Here is a 20,054-nt window from a genome sequence, read left to right on the forward strand (position 1 = left end):
TTTTACCTTAGGGTTTTAATAGCTGTTGATAATTACTGCCCAGACCCATGATTTCATTAGGATGGCAAAGTTGTATTTAGTAAATGGAATTCTTTTAAAAGGAAGGACTTTTTCTCATAAACTCTTTAGTTTCCTGTTGTTCAGGGAAGTCAGGATAAATCCTTTATTTACCAGTTTTCAAAATAATGAACTGGTTCCATAGCACCAATCAAAGGGGACCAGTGAGATTTTGTTTTCGTCTTATTTTTACTCTCAGGAAGTCATGGATTTAAAAATGTTTCTGTTTCAAGTCTTCACAGATACCGTCCTTTTTGGTGTTCAGGTTGTCCCTCTGGTCAGTGATGCTGTCCAGTGGTCTTGAATGGCTTTCTTGCTTCCTGGTGGAAAGATGTTCCCAGGGTCTGTTTGTCCCTGCCCCGGGCTGGGCCATTTTCCGAGGAGCTCCTGTTCTCTTTTGCAGGAAATGCTGTCTTGGGCACGAGAGGCACTCGCTGCTCCTGAATTAGTTGCTGCTGTTATCCCTTTACAGTGGATAAAGTTAGGAATTGTTTTTTAATAGAAATTTTTTTCTGATATTTCTGATTCAAGTTTAGGACTTCTCCAGAGTTTTAGCTTCTTTGATTTTGTATTTAAATCTCTTATATGCTGAAAATCTTAGTTCCAGATTACATTAACATAACTTATTTGCTTAATCTTATTGTATGTAATAGTTTCAGAATAGCAACATCAGGATTGTTACTGCTGTGATTACTGAGAGTCGGTTATGATTTCTTTCGTTTCTTTTGTCCTTACAATATGTTCCACTAGGATGCACAGTTTTATTGCTATGTTTTAAAATCATTTGCAATAGCTCTTTTCTATGTGGTTAAGCTACCATTTCAATATACAGCTAGGTTCATTTGTTTCATTTTTAGGGATTCTTTTCTAACATTTAATTTTGTTTTATCATTTACATGGTTCCAAGCTCAAATTCAAACCTACAAGGCATGGTCCATTCAGAAAAGACTAGTTTTGTGCCTGTCCCCTTTTGCTATAGGTAACTATTTTTATTAGTTTTTGGTTTATCCTTCCACTTCTAAAATACAGGTAATACATACATAGATGTATGTATGTTATATATACATATAGGTAAATTTGTATTTTTTTCTTAAAGGGAGCTTACTATATACAGTTATTCTGTTTTTTAACTTGTCAATAGCTCCCCAAGATGACTGCGTAGCAGTATGTAGATGTCATTCCTTTCCTTTTACAGCTGTCTGGTGCTTCATTATGAGGGTGTATGTTGGTTCATTCTATCAGTCTTTTGCTAATGCTGCTAACCTTATGCATGTGTCTTTTCTTTTTTTATTTTGCCAGTTTGTCTTTGGGATAAAGCTCTCAAAGTGGGCATGCTGGGTCATAGGTTTAATAAATCTCTCATTTTGCTAGATATTGTCGAATTTTCCCCCATAGGATTGGTACCGTTTTGCATTTCCAGACATGCAGATTCTGCACGCTTTATGATTTGGTGAACCTCTAAGGTGTAGAGAGGTGAATTAGAAGTGCGTGGATAGGAGAAGGGAACTATCATACATAGTCACTGATAAAATGCCAGAGTTCAGTGGAAACCTGTTTTCTACCTTGAAGTGAATTAATTAGTAATCTATATTCAAGTGAAAATGAAATATTCAGGTCATATGTTTGCTTGGTGTGTGTTCATGTGTGTGTATTATGAATAAGGAGTGAGCAGTATTCTTTTGGATGAAAAAATAATAAATTATAATTGAGTAGTAAATACTTTAAATTCCTTGTTAATATGATCTTTCATTTGGCGCAGTGAGTATTTTAGATGAAAAACAAGAATTGGTTTCATTTTGAGGATTGAAGTTACCCTTTGCTACGATGAAAACAGCCTGGTGTCTGGTGGTTAAGATCTGGTGCTCTCACGGCTGTGACCTGGGCTCGTGGCCCAGTCGGGGACGACACTTCCCATCTGTCAGTTGTCTTCCTGTGGCGGCTGCGTGTGGCTGTGATGCTGAAAGCTCTGTTACTGGGATTTCAAATATCTGCAGGGTCACCCGTGGTGGACAGCTTTCAGCGGAGCTGCTAGACTGAGACAGACTAGGAAGAGGGACCTGGCCACCCACTTGTGAAAAGAGTGGACATGAAAACCCTGTGAACACAGTGGAGCACTGTCTGATAAGCACGGGCAGGGGAGAGGATGGCGCAGACAGACAGGCGGGTTCCCTCCTCTGGACACAGGGATGCCAGGAGTCAGAATCGACTTGACAGCAGTAACAACAACAATAAAAACAATAAAAAAAAATCTCTTGGATTTGAAATTTGGCACTTGTAGATTTAGTGGTTCCAATCTTGATTGTCCAGTCTGTGACATGTAGTAATCTGTAATTTTGAGAAACTGTGTGAATATTTGGTCAGCTCTCTTCTTTCCCAAATTTACTGCAGCCTTTGTTGTTCCCTACTTGCCTCATTTTGAACACTTGTTATTAAGAGTATGTATTTTATGAAGTAATTATGTGCTGTATTGGTGCTTGTGTTTGGGAATTTTGGGAAGTTCTGGGAAGGTATCACTCAAGATTGTCAAAGTACTATTGTAGGAAGGAAAAAACTGGCAAGAGAGGTTGGGTTCAGATCAAGGTCACAGAAGACCTTGATTTTCAGGCTAATAAGTTTGGACTTCATTCTGTAGATACTAGGAAATCAGTAAGGGATTTATAGGATTTCTTTTAGATTCGTCAAGTGAGAAACTTGAGCGGTACACGTTTTAGTTTTCATGTAAATTCGGGATGTAACTGAGTAGTTTTATGAACTGTTTTTTGCTTAGGGAGAAACGGAAGCATCCGTGTTAGCGTTAATGGCTGATTGTGATAAGTGTTTACTGAGGCCGAACTTTGTACCAGGGGCTTTCCGTGGATTATCCCCTCTAATCCTCACAGCACCCTGGAGAAGGAGGGAGTATTGTTGTCCCCATTCGCATCCCATCAGAGGAGAAATTTAGGGAGATGTAATACATTACCCTGGATTGGATCCTGGATTTATAAAGGAAGGTATTAGGACAGTCAGTGAAGTTTGACTGGTGTCTGTTGATTAGATGGTAATATTGATCAGTGCTTACTTCCTGATTTTGATGATGGCTTTGTGGTTAGATAGCAGACTGTCCTCATACTGAGGATATATATATCTTGAGATATTAAGGGACAGTGGGCATCATGTCTGAAACCTCTTCTCAGATGGTTCCAAAATGTTAACGATTTGTAATCTGGGTGTAATATATACAAGAGTTCTGCAACTCTTAGGTAAATTTGAAATTATTTCAAAATAAAAAAGAAAAGACAAAACACTGACTCATCCAAAGTCACGTCGTCAGGATGAGGCAGAAGAGAACAGCTACTTGAACTTAGGTCTCATTCTGTGTGTGCATCGCTTTACTGTCTCTTCTGCCTGTTCCAGCCAACGTCCCATACAACAGCAAACTTAAAAATATCTAGCAAATTTTTATTCATTCCTCCTTACTTATTAATTGTACTTTTTTTTTACCTCCCCAAAGTCCCAGCGCATAGTTGTATATCCTAGTGGTAGGTCATTCTAGTTCTTCTGTGTAGGACACCACCTCTCCATGGCTTGATGAGCGGTGTGGAGGTCCATGCCCAGGATCCAAACCAGCGAACTCTGGGCCGCTGAAGCAGAGCGTGTGAACTTAACCACTGCGCCACTAGGCTGGCCCCTAGTTGTGCTCACTTGAACAGCGTAGCTATCACTTTCAAGTTTATTCCAAATCTGATGGTTTGCCTTTTGTATTATGTATACTCTGAAGTCACTTAATAAATGTTAAATGATTGTAGTTTTTTTTTTCTATTTCTTTTGTTGTACGTCTATGCTTTATAATGGGCTCTTAGATGCGTTTTATAATTTACACATCTTAATTTAATTGTAAATGCCACTGTCTCAAAATAATCACCTGCTTTTTGTCTTAGCGTAGGTTATCTTATGATGAGGCTTTGCTATGGCTCATGACCCCTTGGAAGGCTTCCATGAAGTAAACCTTGCTTCTCCTACTTCTCCGGACCTTCTTGGTGTGCGTGAACCGGGAACTCAAGAGCAGACTACCTCACCAGGCGTCATCTACCGGCCGCACCCGTCAGCTTTGTGCTCTGCCCTCATTCCAGCTAACGCCTTAGATGTTTCCGACCTTCCTACACAACCTGTGTATTCATCCCCCAGACACTTAAATTGTGCAGAAATACCTAGTGTCAGGTAAGAGATCATCAAAATGCTTATTTTGGAGTATTGTATTAAGCAATGGACAGCTTGCTTGGTTACCTTATTTTAAATTTTATTATCTTCGAAAATTTGAAGAATGTAAGCTTGCCCGTGAAGAGCAGTGCATGTCAGCGTTCAGGAGCAAGGCTCACAAAGCTTTTATGTGAAGGGCCAGAGAGTATGTGGTTTAGGGCCGTCCAGCCTCTGGCAGCCATTCAGCTCTGCTGTTAAAGTGTGCAAGAGTCGCAGACAGGACGTGGGTGAACAGGCTCCAGTGAAACTTTACGTGTGGACACGGAACCTTCAGTTTCATGTAATTTTCTTGTGCCACAAAATATTATTATTTTTATTTTTTTCCAACCATTTGAAAATGTAAACATCCTTGTTGGCTTGGGGGCCTTGTAAAAGCAGGTGGCAGGCTAGGTTTAGCCTGTGCTTAGTTTGCCGACCCCTGTTCTAGATTAAAACGTTCTGTTTCTGTGCTGAGGTGATAGCCATTAGCCACATGGGCTCTTAAGGACTTGAAATGTGATTGCTTTGACTGAGGACACACTGTTGTTTAAATATAGTGGCTGTCAGATTGGCTAGTGCAGTTTGGGACCTGTGTGTTTGTGCCAGTTCCGTTTGAGCATTTGCTGATGTCTTCTGAACTCTCCTTTGCAGCATCCATGTGACAGACCCGGCGCCTTGTCCTGCCTCTGGAGTCACAGCTGGGTTAACTAAATTAGCTTCAAGAAAAGACACCTGTAATGCAGAGAGGGAGTTCTTACAGGGTGCCACTGTAACAGAGGCTTGTGATGGCAGTGATGATATATTTGGGTTGAGTACTGACAGTCTGTCTCGTTTACGAAGCCCGTCTGTTTTGGAAGTCAGAGAAAAGGGCTATGAAAGATTAAAAGAAGAACTTGCAAAAGCTCAGAGGGTAAGCAAAAAGATATTTTATTCTTCCATATATTATATTCAAAATTAATATTTACCCATGGAGTGGGACAACTCAAATGAGACCATTGCAGATCTCCACTTAAACTTCACATGTGCACGGCCTCCCCTCCCGCTGGGCAGCATTAGGAATCTGTGAAAGTGTCTGAGACTGAAGAAGCTCATCCAGGAGTGCCAGCTGCCGAAATGAGATTCTGAAACTCTTCTCGTGCCCCTGGATTCTGCTCCCTGTCTTGATTTCTCTCTAATGCAGGTTTGGTGGGTTGTGTTCTGTGTGTGGGTTTTTCCCTCCTTGTTTGTGGCTGACTTTATGGTTATTTACTTGAAGTCATACAGTCTCAGTCACTGTGTTTCGAGGAGTTGTTTTAGTACTGTTACCTTTGCCACTTAGCTGGGTTTGAATATTTTCTCTACCTTACTTTGGAGAATTGACTTTTCTTGGTATTTTGTTCTATTTCCCACTTGGTTGTCTTTAAAATTTCTGCTATTATTCCCAAATTTGTGGCCATATCTTATTCTTTTTTTGAGACCGTGATTAAAGTTCAGAGAGAAATTTATAGCACTATATATTCATACATTAGAAGAAAGGAAAAGTCTCAAATCAACAATCTAAGCTTCCTCTTTAAGAACCTAGAAAAGGAAGAGCAAAGTAAAACCAGAACAAACAGAGGGAAGGAAATGATAAAGATAAGAGCAGAAATCAGTGAAATCGACGACAGAAAAACTACAGAAGATGAATGAAACAAAGTGCTGGTGCTTTAAAAAAATAATAAAATTGACAAACCTCTAGCAAGAGTGACAAAAAAAGACGGAAGACACGGATTATCAGTATCAGGAATAAAACGGGGTGTTGCTACAGGGCCTGAAGACATCAGAAGTAGAAAGATTAATATGAACAACTCTGCATATGCACATTCATAACTTAGGTGAAATGGACTGATTCATGTTCAGAAAATTGAGAAGAGAGGGCAAACATCCTATAGGTGTAATTCCAGCATCTTATGACATTTTGCAAACAGATATTCTCACCCTCTCCCACCAGACTTGTCTCTCAAGAGCATAACATTGATTTTTATATCCCCAGGGCCTGGCATCTTGCAGTACAATGCCCGGCATATCTGTCTCTTTATAAATACTTTAATCAGTGGCTAATGGTTAAACAGTCTTGCAGATGTGTTAAGTCATTTTTGGTTAAATGTATTTTATGAGAAATAAAAATCAATGGCCTTTTTAATCTTTTCCCTTTAAAGGGCAGGGTCTGGTGAGATTTGGTTGTATTTGGCTTCTACCATCTGGCTCAGACTCTGTCTTAATACACAGTAGTGAGTGGAATCACAGTTTATATAGAGGTAAACTATTGAGCATATATATCCACGTTTGAGAGTACATTGTGGTTACTTATTGATCAGTGCAGATTGCTAATTTCTTAGCTCAAGTTGGGAATTTCTTTTGAAATCTTTAATTTGCTGTATGTAGAGGTACTGTTGAGGTAATTGAAATGATAATGATGTGCGAACACATACATATGGTGAATTTTATTATGAAGAGTACAAGATAGCATTAATGCTTACTTAGAGCGCAAGCTTGGAAAGAACTCTTGAATATGAAAATGTTTCCTGAGTTATGGCAACTTGTGAATCAAAATTCTGTCAGCAGCCATTTTCTTTATTCTGGTTATTGTTTTAAGAGAGGCCAGATCATTAAAATTTTAACATCCTTTTACTTTTACTTTTAATCTGTTTTTGTCTTTCTATTTAAAGTGGGTTTCTTGTAGGCAGCATATAGTTAGGTCTTACTTTTTTATTCTTTCTAATAATCTCTGCCTTCTAAATGGTATGTTTAGACCATTTACGTTTAATGTGATATTGATATGGTTTGGTTTAAATCTGCCATTTTACTGTTTTCTCTTTGTCTCTTTTGTTTCTTTTTCCTCCTTTTATGCCTTTTGGATTAATTCCGTATTGTTTTCATTTCATCTTATCTCCTTTGGCACATTAACTATATATCTTTCTTGTGCTAAGTTAGTGATTGCTTCAGGGTTTATAACATATATGTCTTTAATAATCAGCATCTGCCTTCTAACAACATGGTACTATTCACATCTAGTGCAAGAACCTTGCAAAAGTATGCTTCGGTCTTTCCCCTCCCACCTTTGTGCTGTGGTTGTCGTACATTTTACTCTTTCATGTTTTAAACTCCACAATACATTGTTACTATTTTTGTGTTAAACAGTTGATTATCTTTTAAAGGAATTTAAATAATAAGAAAGAATTTTTATGTTTACCCATGTAGCTACCATTTCCAGTGCTCTTGATTCCTTCGTGTGGATCCAGATTGCTATCTCATATCATTTTCTTTCTACTCAAAGGTTATCCTTTAACATTTTTGTTATGAGTGTTCGCTTGTGATAAATTATTTTTAGTTGTATATCTGAAAAGGTCTTTTTTTTGCTTCTTTTTTTGGGGGGTTTTTTTGGTGAGGAAGATTGGCCTTGAGCTAACATCTGTGCCAGTCTTCCTCTATCTTGTATCTGGATGCCAACAGCATGGCTTGATGAGCAGTGTGTAGGTCTATGTCCAGGATCCAAACCCTTGAACCCCAAGCTGCCAAAGTGGAGTGTGCGAACTTAACCACTATGCCTATTTTTAAAAGACATTTTCATTGGCTGAAGATTTTTAGATTGATAGTTTTTTTCTTTTAGTACTTTAAAGATGTTACTCCTGTGTCTTCTAGTTTGTGTTATTTCCCACAAGAAGTCAGCTGTCATCCTTGCCTTGTTGCTCTGTGTGTGGTGTGATATTCCTCTTTATCACTGCCTGCAAGCATTTTGAGCACGGTGTGCCTTGGGGTAGTTCTTTTCAGGTTTCCTGTGTGTGGGATTTGATGAGCTTGAATTTGTAGTTTGTTAGTTTTCACAGAATTTGGGAGGTTTTGGCCATTAGTTCTTCAAAAACTTGTACCTCATTCTCTCTCCTCTCCTTTGGGACTTCTGTTTCAGGACATTAGACATCTTCAGGTTGTCCCACAGCTCACTGGTGCTCTAGTCACCTGTTTTTTAATCTTTTTTCTCTCTGTTTTATGGTGGATAGTTTCTATTGCTATGTCTTCAATATCATTACTCTTTTCTTCTGTAATATCTAATCTGTTAATCCTATACAGTCTATTTTTTTTATCTCAGACATTATATTTTTCATTTCTGAAAGTTTGATCTGGGTCTTTTTAATATTTTCCTTGCTTTGTCTAACATGTTCAGTCTTTCCTCTGGCTTCTTGAACATATGAAGTACAATTTGATAGCTCTTGTAACCCTTGTCTAATAATACTTTCATCTTTTCAGGTGATGAGCTAGGGAAATTATAGGGCTCACCTTGTTTGTTTCCCATTTCTGGAGGATCACTGTCCTTGTTGTCTGATGTCCAATGTCTTAAAAAATCATTGTTCATATATTTTTTCCAGTTTTTTAATTGTGTCAGTCGGAGTGGTAAGTATGATTCGTATTACTCTGTCTTGATTGGGAGTGAAAGTTCTATTTCTTTATATTGTTTGATTGTTTTTCTGACCCATCCCAGTAACCCAACACAGAAACCTAGAGCTCGAGTAGTTTTGAGCTTCATGAGGATAAGGATTGCATGTGTTTTTGCTTGTGATTCTGTTGTCAACATGTAATGGGCTCTCAGTACATTTCACTGATTAAATGAACATGTACATGAGTATGCAGTTACACTGTTGTAGGAATGACACACATGAGTAATCTCTTAGTTAAGGACATGCTAACTGCTTGTAAGCAACTCCTAATTTTAGTGACATACCTAATAGAGTTCCTTTTTATTCATTTAACGCTCTATAGCAGAGGGTCATAGTTGGAAGGCAGTTCTTTATGAAATAACTCAGGGATCTGTTTCTTTGGTCTTGGGTCTCTGTGATCTTTTAGAGTTTTATTGTTATCTGTATCTAATCAGTGAGATGAAAGGAGAAGAAAGCTTGGAGGAGGCATTCCTGCTTCTAAAAAGCTCTGACTTAGAAGTGATCCTTGTAACTTTCCTCACGTTTCCTTGGTGTGAGCCAGTTTTGTGCTGATGCTTAGCTGTGTGAGGGGCGGGGACTTGTCGCCGTGATCATGGGTTTTGGGGGCAGGGGTGCCCGGGGTGGTGGTCCTTGACCGCTTGGCCTTCCACGGGCCATTGCTGGAGAACAGCTTTGGTGGAATTCTGAGGCATAAGCTGGGTTTTGGTGCATCTTTATTAAAATATAGCTTCCTGGACTCTGCCCCAGATTCTGCTGAAACAAACTTACTGTGTTGAGGTTTGAGAATATGCATTTTCAGTAAACTCTCCTGTTAATTCTTGTATTCACTAATATGTGAGACCTACTGGTATAAGGTGTTGCTTTTACCTTTTAATTATTCTTCCTTAAAAGAGAATGAAGTGACTTGGAAAATAAAATCCAGTGGAATAGCTTGCAGCCACTGAAATCACTCAGAAACACATACCTGTACCAAATCCGTATTCAGCATGGCCCCACTGACTGCCCAGGGATGTTATAAACATTTACTGTGTTCTTTAATAAACAAATATTTCTTGAGTAACCAAAGTGCTCACAGCTTTGTACTAGGCCCTGAAGGGGCAAAAATAAATTAGGTTTGACCCTGCCCTTAAGCTTTTCAGTAGTTGGGGAGAGAAGATGTGTACACATGGTAATGGTTCATTGATTCCAAATTGTATGTTTTTTCCCATTTTAATGTCTCTGAAATCAGTATGAGTTTTAGAAGTTCCGTTAGCCAGGCAATGATCATGACAGTTCTCATTGCCTACTGTGTGTGAACTTGGTCACAACTTTTCCTGTTGTTATTAATTCAGTTGAATTATGTGAGTTGGATGCTGTATTTGTTGGTCTTAATTACTGGGTTAAATATCTTCAAAAGGATCTCACTTGATATGACATTGAAACAAAAAGAAAGATACAAAAAGCAGAATGATGTATGATGTCCATCAGTTTAAAACAGTTCTTTCTATAAGTATAAAATGAAAATTCCAAATGAAAAAAAAAAGCATCATCTCATAGTTTCATTGACAGCGTTTTTTCTTTCTTGATGTATAAAATGTTTCTCTTAAAAATCTTAATGAAACACGCTTGATCGTCAGGTCCTCAGATTCTGTGTTAATAAGTATCTCTCGGATTTCCTTTGTCCAGTGCTACCGCTCCAGATCTCTGTCTCTTGCCTAAAATACTGCAGTAATCGACTATTTTCTCTGTCTCCAGTCTTTTTTTAACCTAGCCACACTGTCCAAGTTATTGTTTCCAATTGTAAATCTGATTGTCACTACCTTGTGTAAAACCCTTCAGGGACCTCCCACTGCCTTTGAGATAATTTCCCCTTGCCTTTAAAGTAAATCCTATCTTCTTAGCCAAGGTTTCTCCGCACGGGCCATACGCCTAACTTTCTGGCATTGTGTGCTTGTGGCTTCCACCCCTCCCCATCCTGATTATTTATTCCCTCCTGCTCTACGTTCGGCAGATTCCTGCTCTGTTTGGTCTGTGCCCAGCATTGCCGTAGTCCTGATCAGATTGCCTGTGTGCCTGTTGGAAGATCCACTGTCCTCAGGAGGCTGTGACTTGTGAGGGTCACAGACCGCATCTCTCCTGTTCTGTGCCTCCAACACTTAGACGAACGCCTGAGGCATTGTTGACACGAGATTAATGTTTGTTGAAGGGATGAATTTTGAATAACTATATTGTAACAAAAGGTTCTGATAATGAAAAGTACAAATTCTAAAAAGTATTCACGTGAAATACAAATTTGACTTCAAATAGGTAAAGTGAGTTGGCCCTCGAAGTGTAAAGAGAAAGCAGTCAGACATTTATGGGGAAACAGTTTGTTCAGAGCATGGATCAGACTGGGGCATGAAACGAGAATGAATCAGACTAATTAAACTCTGGCTTTAGAGTCTGGATCAATGGAGGTCACTCGGAAAAGGGAAACAGTGCATGTTGTGGGGAGTCTTTAGGATCAGGTGAGGTTTATGCCACCTGGGTTGCTGGTTGGAGCTGTTGGAGAATTCTGCCTTCCTCAGAGACTGGTATTGCTCTGACAGATCAAAGCTTCTCAAGGACGATGTCTTCCTTGTTTTTGTATCCTGAGGGAGTCTGCAGTGCCTGCCTACGTTTAGACCTTTGTTTAGTCTACTTGTGTGTTTTGAATTTGGGAGTATTTTAAAGTTTTCATTTGCATCGTAATCTTGAGCATCATAAAGTTTCCTTTGCTGTCTTTAGTGATTTTTGCCCAGTGTTCTGCCTAGCATGATATGGAGATTAAGACTCCTATTTTTTTATTTGTATTTTGTTTTATGCCTTGGCCCATCCTTTTATTTTCAGCCTGTCTGACTCACTCTGTTTTAGGTATGTCTCTTGTATAGAGCACAGAGGTGGGTTTTGTTAGCCAATCTGGGAGTTGTTTTCCTTTAATAGGTGAGTTGTGCCCACTTATGTTTATTGATAAATGTGCTGTATCTGGGCTTGTTTCTGTTGCATGGCTTTCAGGTGTGTGCTGTGAAGATCCACACTTTGTCACTCAGGCTCCGTTTGCTTTTGCCCCTCCTCCCTTCTTTCCTTTTGGTATTTTGGAAGGTCTGGTTTCCATCCTAGTTGTTACCTGTGATCAAGATATTTCTCTCAGCCCTTCTTCAGACACTGCCTTTGTTCTTACTGTAAGCAATGCTAAAACTCTTTCCTTCTCCTCTATCATTTGATGTTAGTTACGAGTATTGTCTTAACGTTAATGTCTGTGGTGTTAAATATGTTTAGGTTTATACTAATTGAGTGTGGTCCTCAGGTGTATCCCTTTGCTCCCAGTTAATATTTAAGAAGTTTGTGATTTTAGTTTCATCTTCTGTTTTTGTTTTTTTGGATGTTATGTTTATGTTCCTAAAGCTTATAACATTTACATAACTGTTTTGTCAGCTTTATCCTCATTTTAAAAAACGGTCTTTATTTTTTAGAGCAGTTTTAAGTTCATGGCAAAATTGAGAGTAAATTACAGAAAATTCCCATGTATTCTGTCCTCCTGTATGCACAATCTCCCCTCCTGTCAACATCCCACACCAGAGGGGGACGTTTGTTACAGTCAGTGAACCACACTGAGACGTCATTATCCTCCAAGTCCTGAGTTGACATTAGGGTTCACTCTTGGCGGTATGTATTCCTTGGGTTTAGACAAATGTATAAAGACATGTATCTCCCATTATAGAACCACACAGCAGTTTCACTAGCCTAAACACCCTCTGTGCTCCGCGTGTCCATCCCTCCCTCCACCCTAACCCCTGGCATAGTTTTGCCTTTTTGAGAATGTCACATGGATGGACTCATACAGTGTGAAGCCTTTTCAGGTTGCCTGCTTTCACGTAGTCATATACATTTATTTTCCTCCACATCTTTTCAGGACATGAGAGCTCATTTCCTTTTGGCGCTGAGTGTATTCCATTGTCTGGGTGTACCAGAGTTTATTTACCCACTCACTTAGTGAAGAACATTTTGGTTTCTTCCAAATTTTGGCAATTATGACTATATAAACATCTGTGTGCGAGTTTTTGTGTAGACGTAAGCTTTCAACTCCTTTGGGCAAGTACCAAGGAGTGTGATTGCTGATCACGTAGTAAGAGTATGTTTAGTTTTGTAAAAAACTGCCAAACTGTTTTGCAAAGCGGCTGTTCCATTTTGCATTCCACTGGCAGTGAGTGAGAGTTCCTGTTGCTCACCGTCCTCATCAGCGTTTGCTGTTGTCAGTGTTGTGGATTTTGGCCATTCTAACAGGTGTGTGGTGGTATCTCATTGTGGTTTTACTTTGCGTATCCCTGATGACATATGATGTGGAGCATCTTTTCATATGCTTCTTTGCCATCCGTACATCTTTGGTGAGGTGTCTGTTCAGGCCTTTGCCCGTTTTTTAATCAGGTGGTTCATTTTCTTATTGTTGAATTTTAAGAGTTCTTTATACATTTTGGGTAACAGTCCCGTATCAGGTGTGTCTTTTGCAAATATTTTTTCTCATCTGCGGCCTGTCCCCTCATTGTTCTGATATTCCCGTCTTTTGGCTGTAATTCTACAGTTAAATTATAAACTCTAGTCCTTAATCTTAAAGCTTCTCAGGCTTTTCCCTGATTGTCTGAAACTCCTCTCCTCGCTCACTCAGGCATGCTCGTGGTGAGGTGCTCCTAGAGCTTTCCAGTTTGTAACTGTCTCTGGTCTCACACTGTAGGATACTCTCGCTGGATGGAGAACCCTCAGCTCACATTTTTTTCCCTTGAGTATCTTGAAAGCGTGCCTCCGTTTTTGCATAAAATGCTGTTGATGTTTGATACTGGTCTGGTTTTCTTTCCCTTCTGGTGGCTTGGCTTTGTTTAGGTTTTTCGTTACAAGAACTTCACATATTTTTTGTTTGTTTTCTGTGTTTAAATGAATTGGTTTCCCTGGGCTGTTAGGAAGAGGCTCCTGTGAAGGAGTGGGATGGACCAGCATCGCTTTCTCAGGTGTACGCTCCTGGCTTCCCTCCCGTTGTCCTGGTGTGTCTGTGTGGCCACCTCTGTCTCAGAGGTGAGCCTCGCGCAGGAAGGTTTTCTCCTTCAGCCCGGCGTCTCTGTGAGTTTCCCAGGCTCAGCACTAGGCCAGAAGGTACTTACTTTTTCTGACGGTACTTTCTGTGATGTTTCCTCTGGGACCTCACCACGCCTGCCCCCTCTGATAGCTGAACCTTCTCTCCCTGTCTCTCTTGTTCCATCCTGCACTTTTTCCAGATCCCAAGAGCTTTTCCCTGGGGGCTTGTCCTGGAGGGGGCTCTTGCTGGATGCTCTGTGCCTCCTGGGAGTCGGTGCCCCAGCACTCTGGGCTCCTCAGGACCGCACTCCCTGCAGCTCGGAGCCCGCGGAGACCTTTCCCTTCGTCTCGCTGGTTCTCAGATTCGTTCTCCCGCTTTCCTCCAAGGGTAGAGTCCTCTCTTTTTGGGGTGTTTGCCATGATTTTGGGGTTCTGAGGCTTTGTAGGGTACCTCTGCAGTCCCTTCCCCTTCTGCTGCCCCCTTCCTGTGGAGGTGGCAATGTAGACACGGACCCCGTAGTCTGAGGTATAGGGGGTTCTTTGACCTGGTCATGTGGAAGACGTAGTCGTTGGTTCTTCTGACATCACGGTTGGCATGTTCACAAACTATGCTGCCACCAGAATTAGAACACAACTAACCCATTATTTTATTAGTGTAATTATGACCAGTACATAGGGAGCTTGGATTTTTTTATCTCTAAGTTTAAAAGATTAAAAGATTAATTTAGTGCAACATATAAAATTACCTATTTTTAACATCTTAGTAAGGACTTTTTTTTTTCTCTTTTAGTGATTGGCACCTGAGCTCACATCTTTTGCCAATCTTTTTTTTTTCTTCTTCTCCTTCTCCCCAAAGCCCCCCAGTACATAGTTGTATATTCCAGTTGTGAGCGCCTCTGGTTGTGCTATGTGGGACGCTGCCTCAGCATGGCCTGATGAGCAGTGCCACGTCCGCACCCAGGATCTGAACCAGTGAAACCCTGGGCCACTGAAGCGGAGCGCGGAAACTTAACCACTCAGCCATGGGGCCGGCCCCGAAAAGGATTTTTTTAACATCTGTTTGTGGCCTGTTGAGGAGTCATGTATAAATGTAGGATGTGGTTTTTGTTGTTAGCGTTCTCCTTGATTTTAAATGCAACTAGGTATCATTTGCCTCTGGCTGCAGTGTTAAATAGGTGTGGTCCCCTAATGGAAATTTTACACTAATTGAAGTTTGGTACATAAAGTTCTCTAGAAGTAAACAGTTTCAAAGTAAATGTGGAAAAAACCCACTGAACTTTTATTGAAATGAGTAAGTGTAATTGAAGAAATTCCTTGCTTGATGGAATAAATATGTTCAGAGAAAGCTAAGGGAAAAAGGAATGAAGTCATTTAATTGTTTATTTTCACATGTAGTCTATAATCATATTTAATCTTGGGATATTTTATGAAACGAACGTGAAAATTTAATATGTGAGTTAGAATTATTTGTAATTTTAGATTTGCCTGACGGTCTTCCACATAGCAAGTGCTAAATAAAGCTTTGCAACATGAACATTGTTGGAGGGGACAGTATTAACATGTAGTAATTTTACTAGTGAGGATTATATAGTCTGTTGAATCTAACTTCAAACCCAAAATAAAATGGTCGATTTCTCCTAGGAGCTGAAGTTAAAAGATGAAGAGTGCGAGAGGCTTTCTAAGGTGCGGGACCAGCTGGGGCAGGAGTTGGAGGAGCTCACAGCTAGTCTGTTTGAGGTGGGTCCCTTTATGTCTTGGCCAAGAGCAACATCTTGATTTTTATATATTGATAGAACTGCTTTTTGAGGGAATCTTGGAAAAAATATGTTTAACTTCAGACTTATTTATAAGTCCTGTAAGAAAAAATAAAATCTTTAAGAAATGTAGAGTCTACAACTTAAAATAATGTGAAAGGGAAAAAATACTATGGGCTACCAGGTTGTTTAAATATGCATGTGTGGAAAGAAGGGAGGTAAATTTTAATTCTGATTTTACCAAGTGTTTAGGGGCTGCTTTAGAGTAACTTTATATGACCCCACAGCAAAGATGGCAAACTACAAAAATGGAGTTATCTGATCAGGGATGGTTTGAGGCATGTTCGTAGGTGCATCTCCTTGTTAGAAGTCACACCTCTTTATCTCCCGCCTGCCACCAGGCCCCAGTTTCCACCCGACTCCAGCAGTGTTTCTCAATAGGGCGCCATTGACGTTGCAGGACACTTAGCATCCTGGTGTTTTAGTGAGGGTCCTCCAAGAAGCAGAACCAATAGTGTGTGTGTATACGTGTATATACACACACAGATACGTGTATACGGGAGAGAAAGTTATATAAAGAGTTGGCTCATGTGAATGTGGAGGCTGGCAAGTCCCAAATTTTCAGGGTGAGTCGGCCAGCTGGAAGCCCAGAAGAGTCAATGGTGTAGTTCCAGACCACGTCCAAAGGCCTGATGACCAGGAGAGCTGAGGGTGCAGTCTGGTCCTGAGGCTGACAGGCTCTACACCAGGAAGAGCTGGTGTTCACTTCAAGTCTGAAGGCAGGAAGAATTCTCACTTATGGGGATCAGCGTTGTGTTCTGTTCAGGCCTTTAACTGATGGGGTGTGGCCCCTCCCATGTTATAGAGGGAAGTCTGCTTGACTCAGTTTACCAATTCAAGTGTTAGTCTCTTTCAGAAACACCCTCACAGAATCACCCAGAATAACGTTTGACCAAATGTCTGGGCACCCGTGGCTCAGTCAAGTTGACACAAAATTAACCATCACACTTGCTTTGCCCAAAATATGCTAGTAATGCTCCGTGACATTCTGACAACGCCTAAGTATCAGGGAGAGGTGGCGCTGCTTTGGTTTGGCGCCTCCCCCAGGGAAGACCGTGACCGTCAGCATCCCTTATCAGAAGTGTTGATGCGTTACTAGAATGACTAACGTCATTGTGACTTACCAGTGTTTTCTTTTTTCCCCTAAAAATTTGTTCTTAAAACTTGTAATGTAATAAGATTTTAGGGGAAAAATTCCTTCATCTTTTATTATTTATATTTATGCAGCATCTATTTTGGCTTTAGGTATGTGTAGTTGCTTACATTGTGGTAATCCTCATATTCTTTGTACTTTTTCTTTGAATAGCCTCTTTTTGTATTACTCCTAGTCAGTGTAATGGTAGTCAGACTCTCTCAGTGCATATTCCACAAGTTTTATCCTTACAAGTAACATCATAGTGGGTGTCTTCAGACATCTGGGCCCTCTGTGCCCTCTGCTCATATCCCTTCATCCTCTCCTGTTTTGGGGGGGTCGTTTTCCTTTAAAACCGATTTTTCTTTTTTGTTTAGTTAGGTAGTCATCAGAGATGAGAGGAAGATAAATTTAAGGATGGAAGAGTGGGAAGATGAAGATCTGGGGAAGGAGCTATGTGGTACTACATTTCTGTACAGAGAAGGGGTATTCAGGAACATTAGACTTTTTCATCCAATATTGTGGGGCTAGGAGAAGATTTCGTAATGATGTATGTGTGCTAGATGAGAAAGCACACGTTTACGCTCTGTGTGTTGGTTTTGTTTCCTGCCTCCTGCCTAGATCTCAGCCCTGCTTCGCCCCGTCCTCTGTACTTACGTGGATGCTCTGTTAGGTGAGGTGGAAGGAAAACCAACAGCAAGGGGCATTTCCCTCTCTACAGCATTTCTGGTGAAGGACCAGAAATAATGGAAGAGTGGATCTAAGAAACATAGTTTTGGGGTCCCTAAGCTAACAATGGTCAGTAGCCTCGACACTATGTATACTTTCTGGGAGAGAACTTATGTTGATTAAACATGATTTCAGCAATGAAGAAAGTAGTACTTAAACTAATTATTTGTGAATTTTGAAAAAAAGTTCTGAAAGTTTTTCTGTGGTCTGGATTGTGCCTTCATGATGTCGATTACCATTGTCTTATGAAAACATTTTTGTTGCTTGTGTTTTATGTATATATATGTGTGTATAGGTTTAAGAATTAAAGATTATTCTGAATAAATTTAGTTTGCACAGTTTTGATAAACTTAACATGTAAATTCGATTTAGCGGTTTATTATCTGTGATGAATAGTCTTGAATATGATTATACTTTGTATGTAGCACAGTTGTCTTAGAAGTCAAATACAAGAATGCTGAAGTTTTACATATTTTCTTTTCTTCAAGTATCTAAGATTTTGAGATATATAAAATGAAATCAGTTGAAAGAACGCTTTATAAGTAGGCTACATTTAACATGGAAAAAAAAGATGAATAGTCTTAAGATGTGTTTTACATTTTGTCAGCCAGTTTTGGTAAATTTCTGATATGCCCAGTTTTCTCTCCATAATGCTATGAGGCATATAAGTGCAAATTATCATCACTTTATCTGTGAGGAGAACGAGGCATACAGGGCTAAGGAGCAGTGCTGGGGCTCAGACGCAGGGCCCTGACCCTGGCTTAAGCACTGTGACCATCGTGAATGGCGCTTCGTTTGTCTCAGGCCACAGAGAAGGAGTCATCGTGGAGGCCTCTCTCCCCTTCGTGTTTGTTGAGCTAGACACGGTTCTAAGAGCATGTATGCTTCCTTGCAAATTATACATGTACACTAACATACCTAATGATGTGTTGCATAAGTTATAGAACAAAAGTTTTAAAAAGTGAGACAATAATAAAAATGCTTAAAATTTTTTGTAATAGTACAAAAATACTTCGTTCTTACTGAAACATCATGTATGTGTGTATTTATTTATTTAGTGGAGGAATGTGAATGTTACCTGGTTTTTGAAAATCTCATTTTAACAATTGATGATTCAGATGAAGGTCTCATCTAAGTTTCATTTTTTAAATTAGATGTTCATAATGCAGATATATTGATCCAAATGGAAGAAGTATATCTTTCCTTGTATTAAATCATTATACTAAATTCTCAGTTCCATTGGTATTTATGTGAAGATTTTTCCAGAAAATTCTCTGGTGAATTTATGTCTTCTTTAATACCAATAAATTGTATTTCCAAATTAATCAGAAGATGTTAAATTTAAATGTTATCTTAACCAAAGAGAAAAAAATTCCTTCTTCATTTGAATCACCGCTAACCAGATAGGAAAAAATTCTGTTTTCAAAGTTTGTAAGAGTGTGGTCATGAATATTTGTATCAATCAGAGGTCTGCAGACTGCAGTCTGCAGGGCAAAACCAGCGTGTGTCCACTTTTCTATGGCCTTATGAGCTAAGATCGGTTTTTGCATTTTAAATAGTTGGGGGAAAAAAATAGGAATGTTTTGTGACATAGGAAAACTACATGAAATTCAGATTTCAGCGCCCACACTTTGTGTGTGTGTGTCTGCTCTCAGCAGCTGGGCCGCCACGTGCCGGCCACTGCTCTCTGGCCCTTTATGGGAAGTTCACCAACTCCACGTGCAGATGATGCTTCTGCCGTTTCCAGCGTCGGGATGACAGCTTATCTCTTGATGTCTTTTGTCAGTTTGCAAAATCCTGTTCGTGACCTTCTGAGATACTGTGTCTGCCTCATTCCAGCTTTTCTTTCCGCTTAGGGCTCCAATTACGTGTATGTTACACCTTTTCACTGTATCCTTTCCTTCTCCAGGGGAAGAGTCACCCCAAATTCCAGCTAATTTTTCTGGGTTTACTTCTTCTCCTGATCTTGGACCCCCAATTCTTCACTATTTCGCTTGCTCTCTAATTACCTTCACTTTAAAAAATGTTTTCTAATTGTTCTCCATGAGGTTTGGTCCGAGTTGCATAGTTCACTATTAAAGAAAGCAGAGTCCATTTCCAAACATTTAAACAAATAATCTCTTCACAGCATGAGTTACTTTTGAATTTATAGTTAAGGTGTCACTTATCCTGAAGGATCAGATTAGATATGTTTATTAGTTTGAAAATATCTGCCAAGTCATGGCCTGTTGACAGCCACTCATCATCATAGAAAAATTCAGCAAATCTGAAACATTTTTAAAAGAAAAGTGCTTACCTCTTTAAATTTAGCAGCTCTTAAGGACTTTGATACAAGATAACCAGCATAATTGTGCATGTAAGATTTTCATGGTTAATCTCATCTCATTAGAGAGCGTTGATAGTAAAGCTGCTCTTATATAGACTAACACGGTCTGTAAATTCACGTTCACGGGCACACATAAACTGCGGTGGATCACAGGGCCGAAAAAGCGGATGAACACGTGGGAGCGCCATGTGAACCCGACGTGAAGCGCTCCACTCGCCCACTGCACGGTCGGCAGAGCTTTTGTTACATGCCTTTGAACTGGTTTCCTC

General features: G+C 39.9%; 1 protein-coding gene across 16 annotated transcripts in view; it reads left to right on the forward strand.

Moving 5' to 3' along the window:
- The window catches only part of RAB3IP (RAB3A interacting protein), a 41,800-nt gene that overhangs the window by 9,990 nt on the left and 11,756 nt on the right, over positions 1 to 20,054 (forward strand). For 8 of the 16 annotated variants that reach the window (XR_011540555.1, XR_011540551.1, XR_011540556.1 and 5 more), the window contains 3 exons: positions 3,980 to 4,254; positions 4,924 to 5,182; positions 15,426 to 15,521. Coding sequence is in view for 8 of the 16 variants with exons in the window: in XM_070622057.1 (XP_070478158.1) it covers positions 4,004 to 4,254; positions 4,924 to 5,182; positions 15,426 to 15,521 (606 nt within the window). In the remaining 8 variants the exon portion in view is untranslated. Of the gene's footprint in view, positions 1 to 3,974; positions 4,255 to 4,923; positions 5,183 to 15,425; positions 15,522 to 20,054 lie in introns of all 16 variants that reach the window. The other 8 variants (XR_011540552.1, XR_011540558.1, XR_011540557.1 and 5 more) reach the window with 1 other exon arrangement.

Source organism: Equus przewalskii, chromosome 5, assembly GCF_037783145.1.
Source record: "Equus przewalskii isolate Varuska chromosome 5, EquPr2, whole genome shotgun sequence".
Lineage (NCBI taxonomy): Eukaryota > Metazoa > Chordata > Mammalia > Perissodactyla > Equidae > Equus > Equus przewalskii.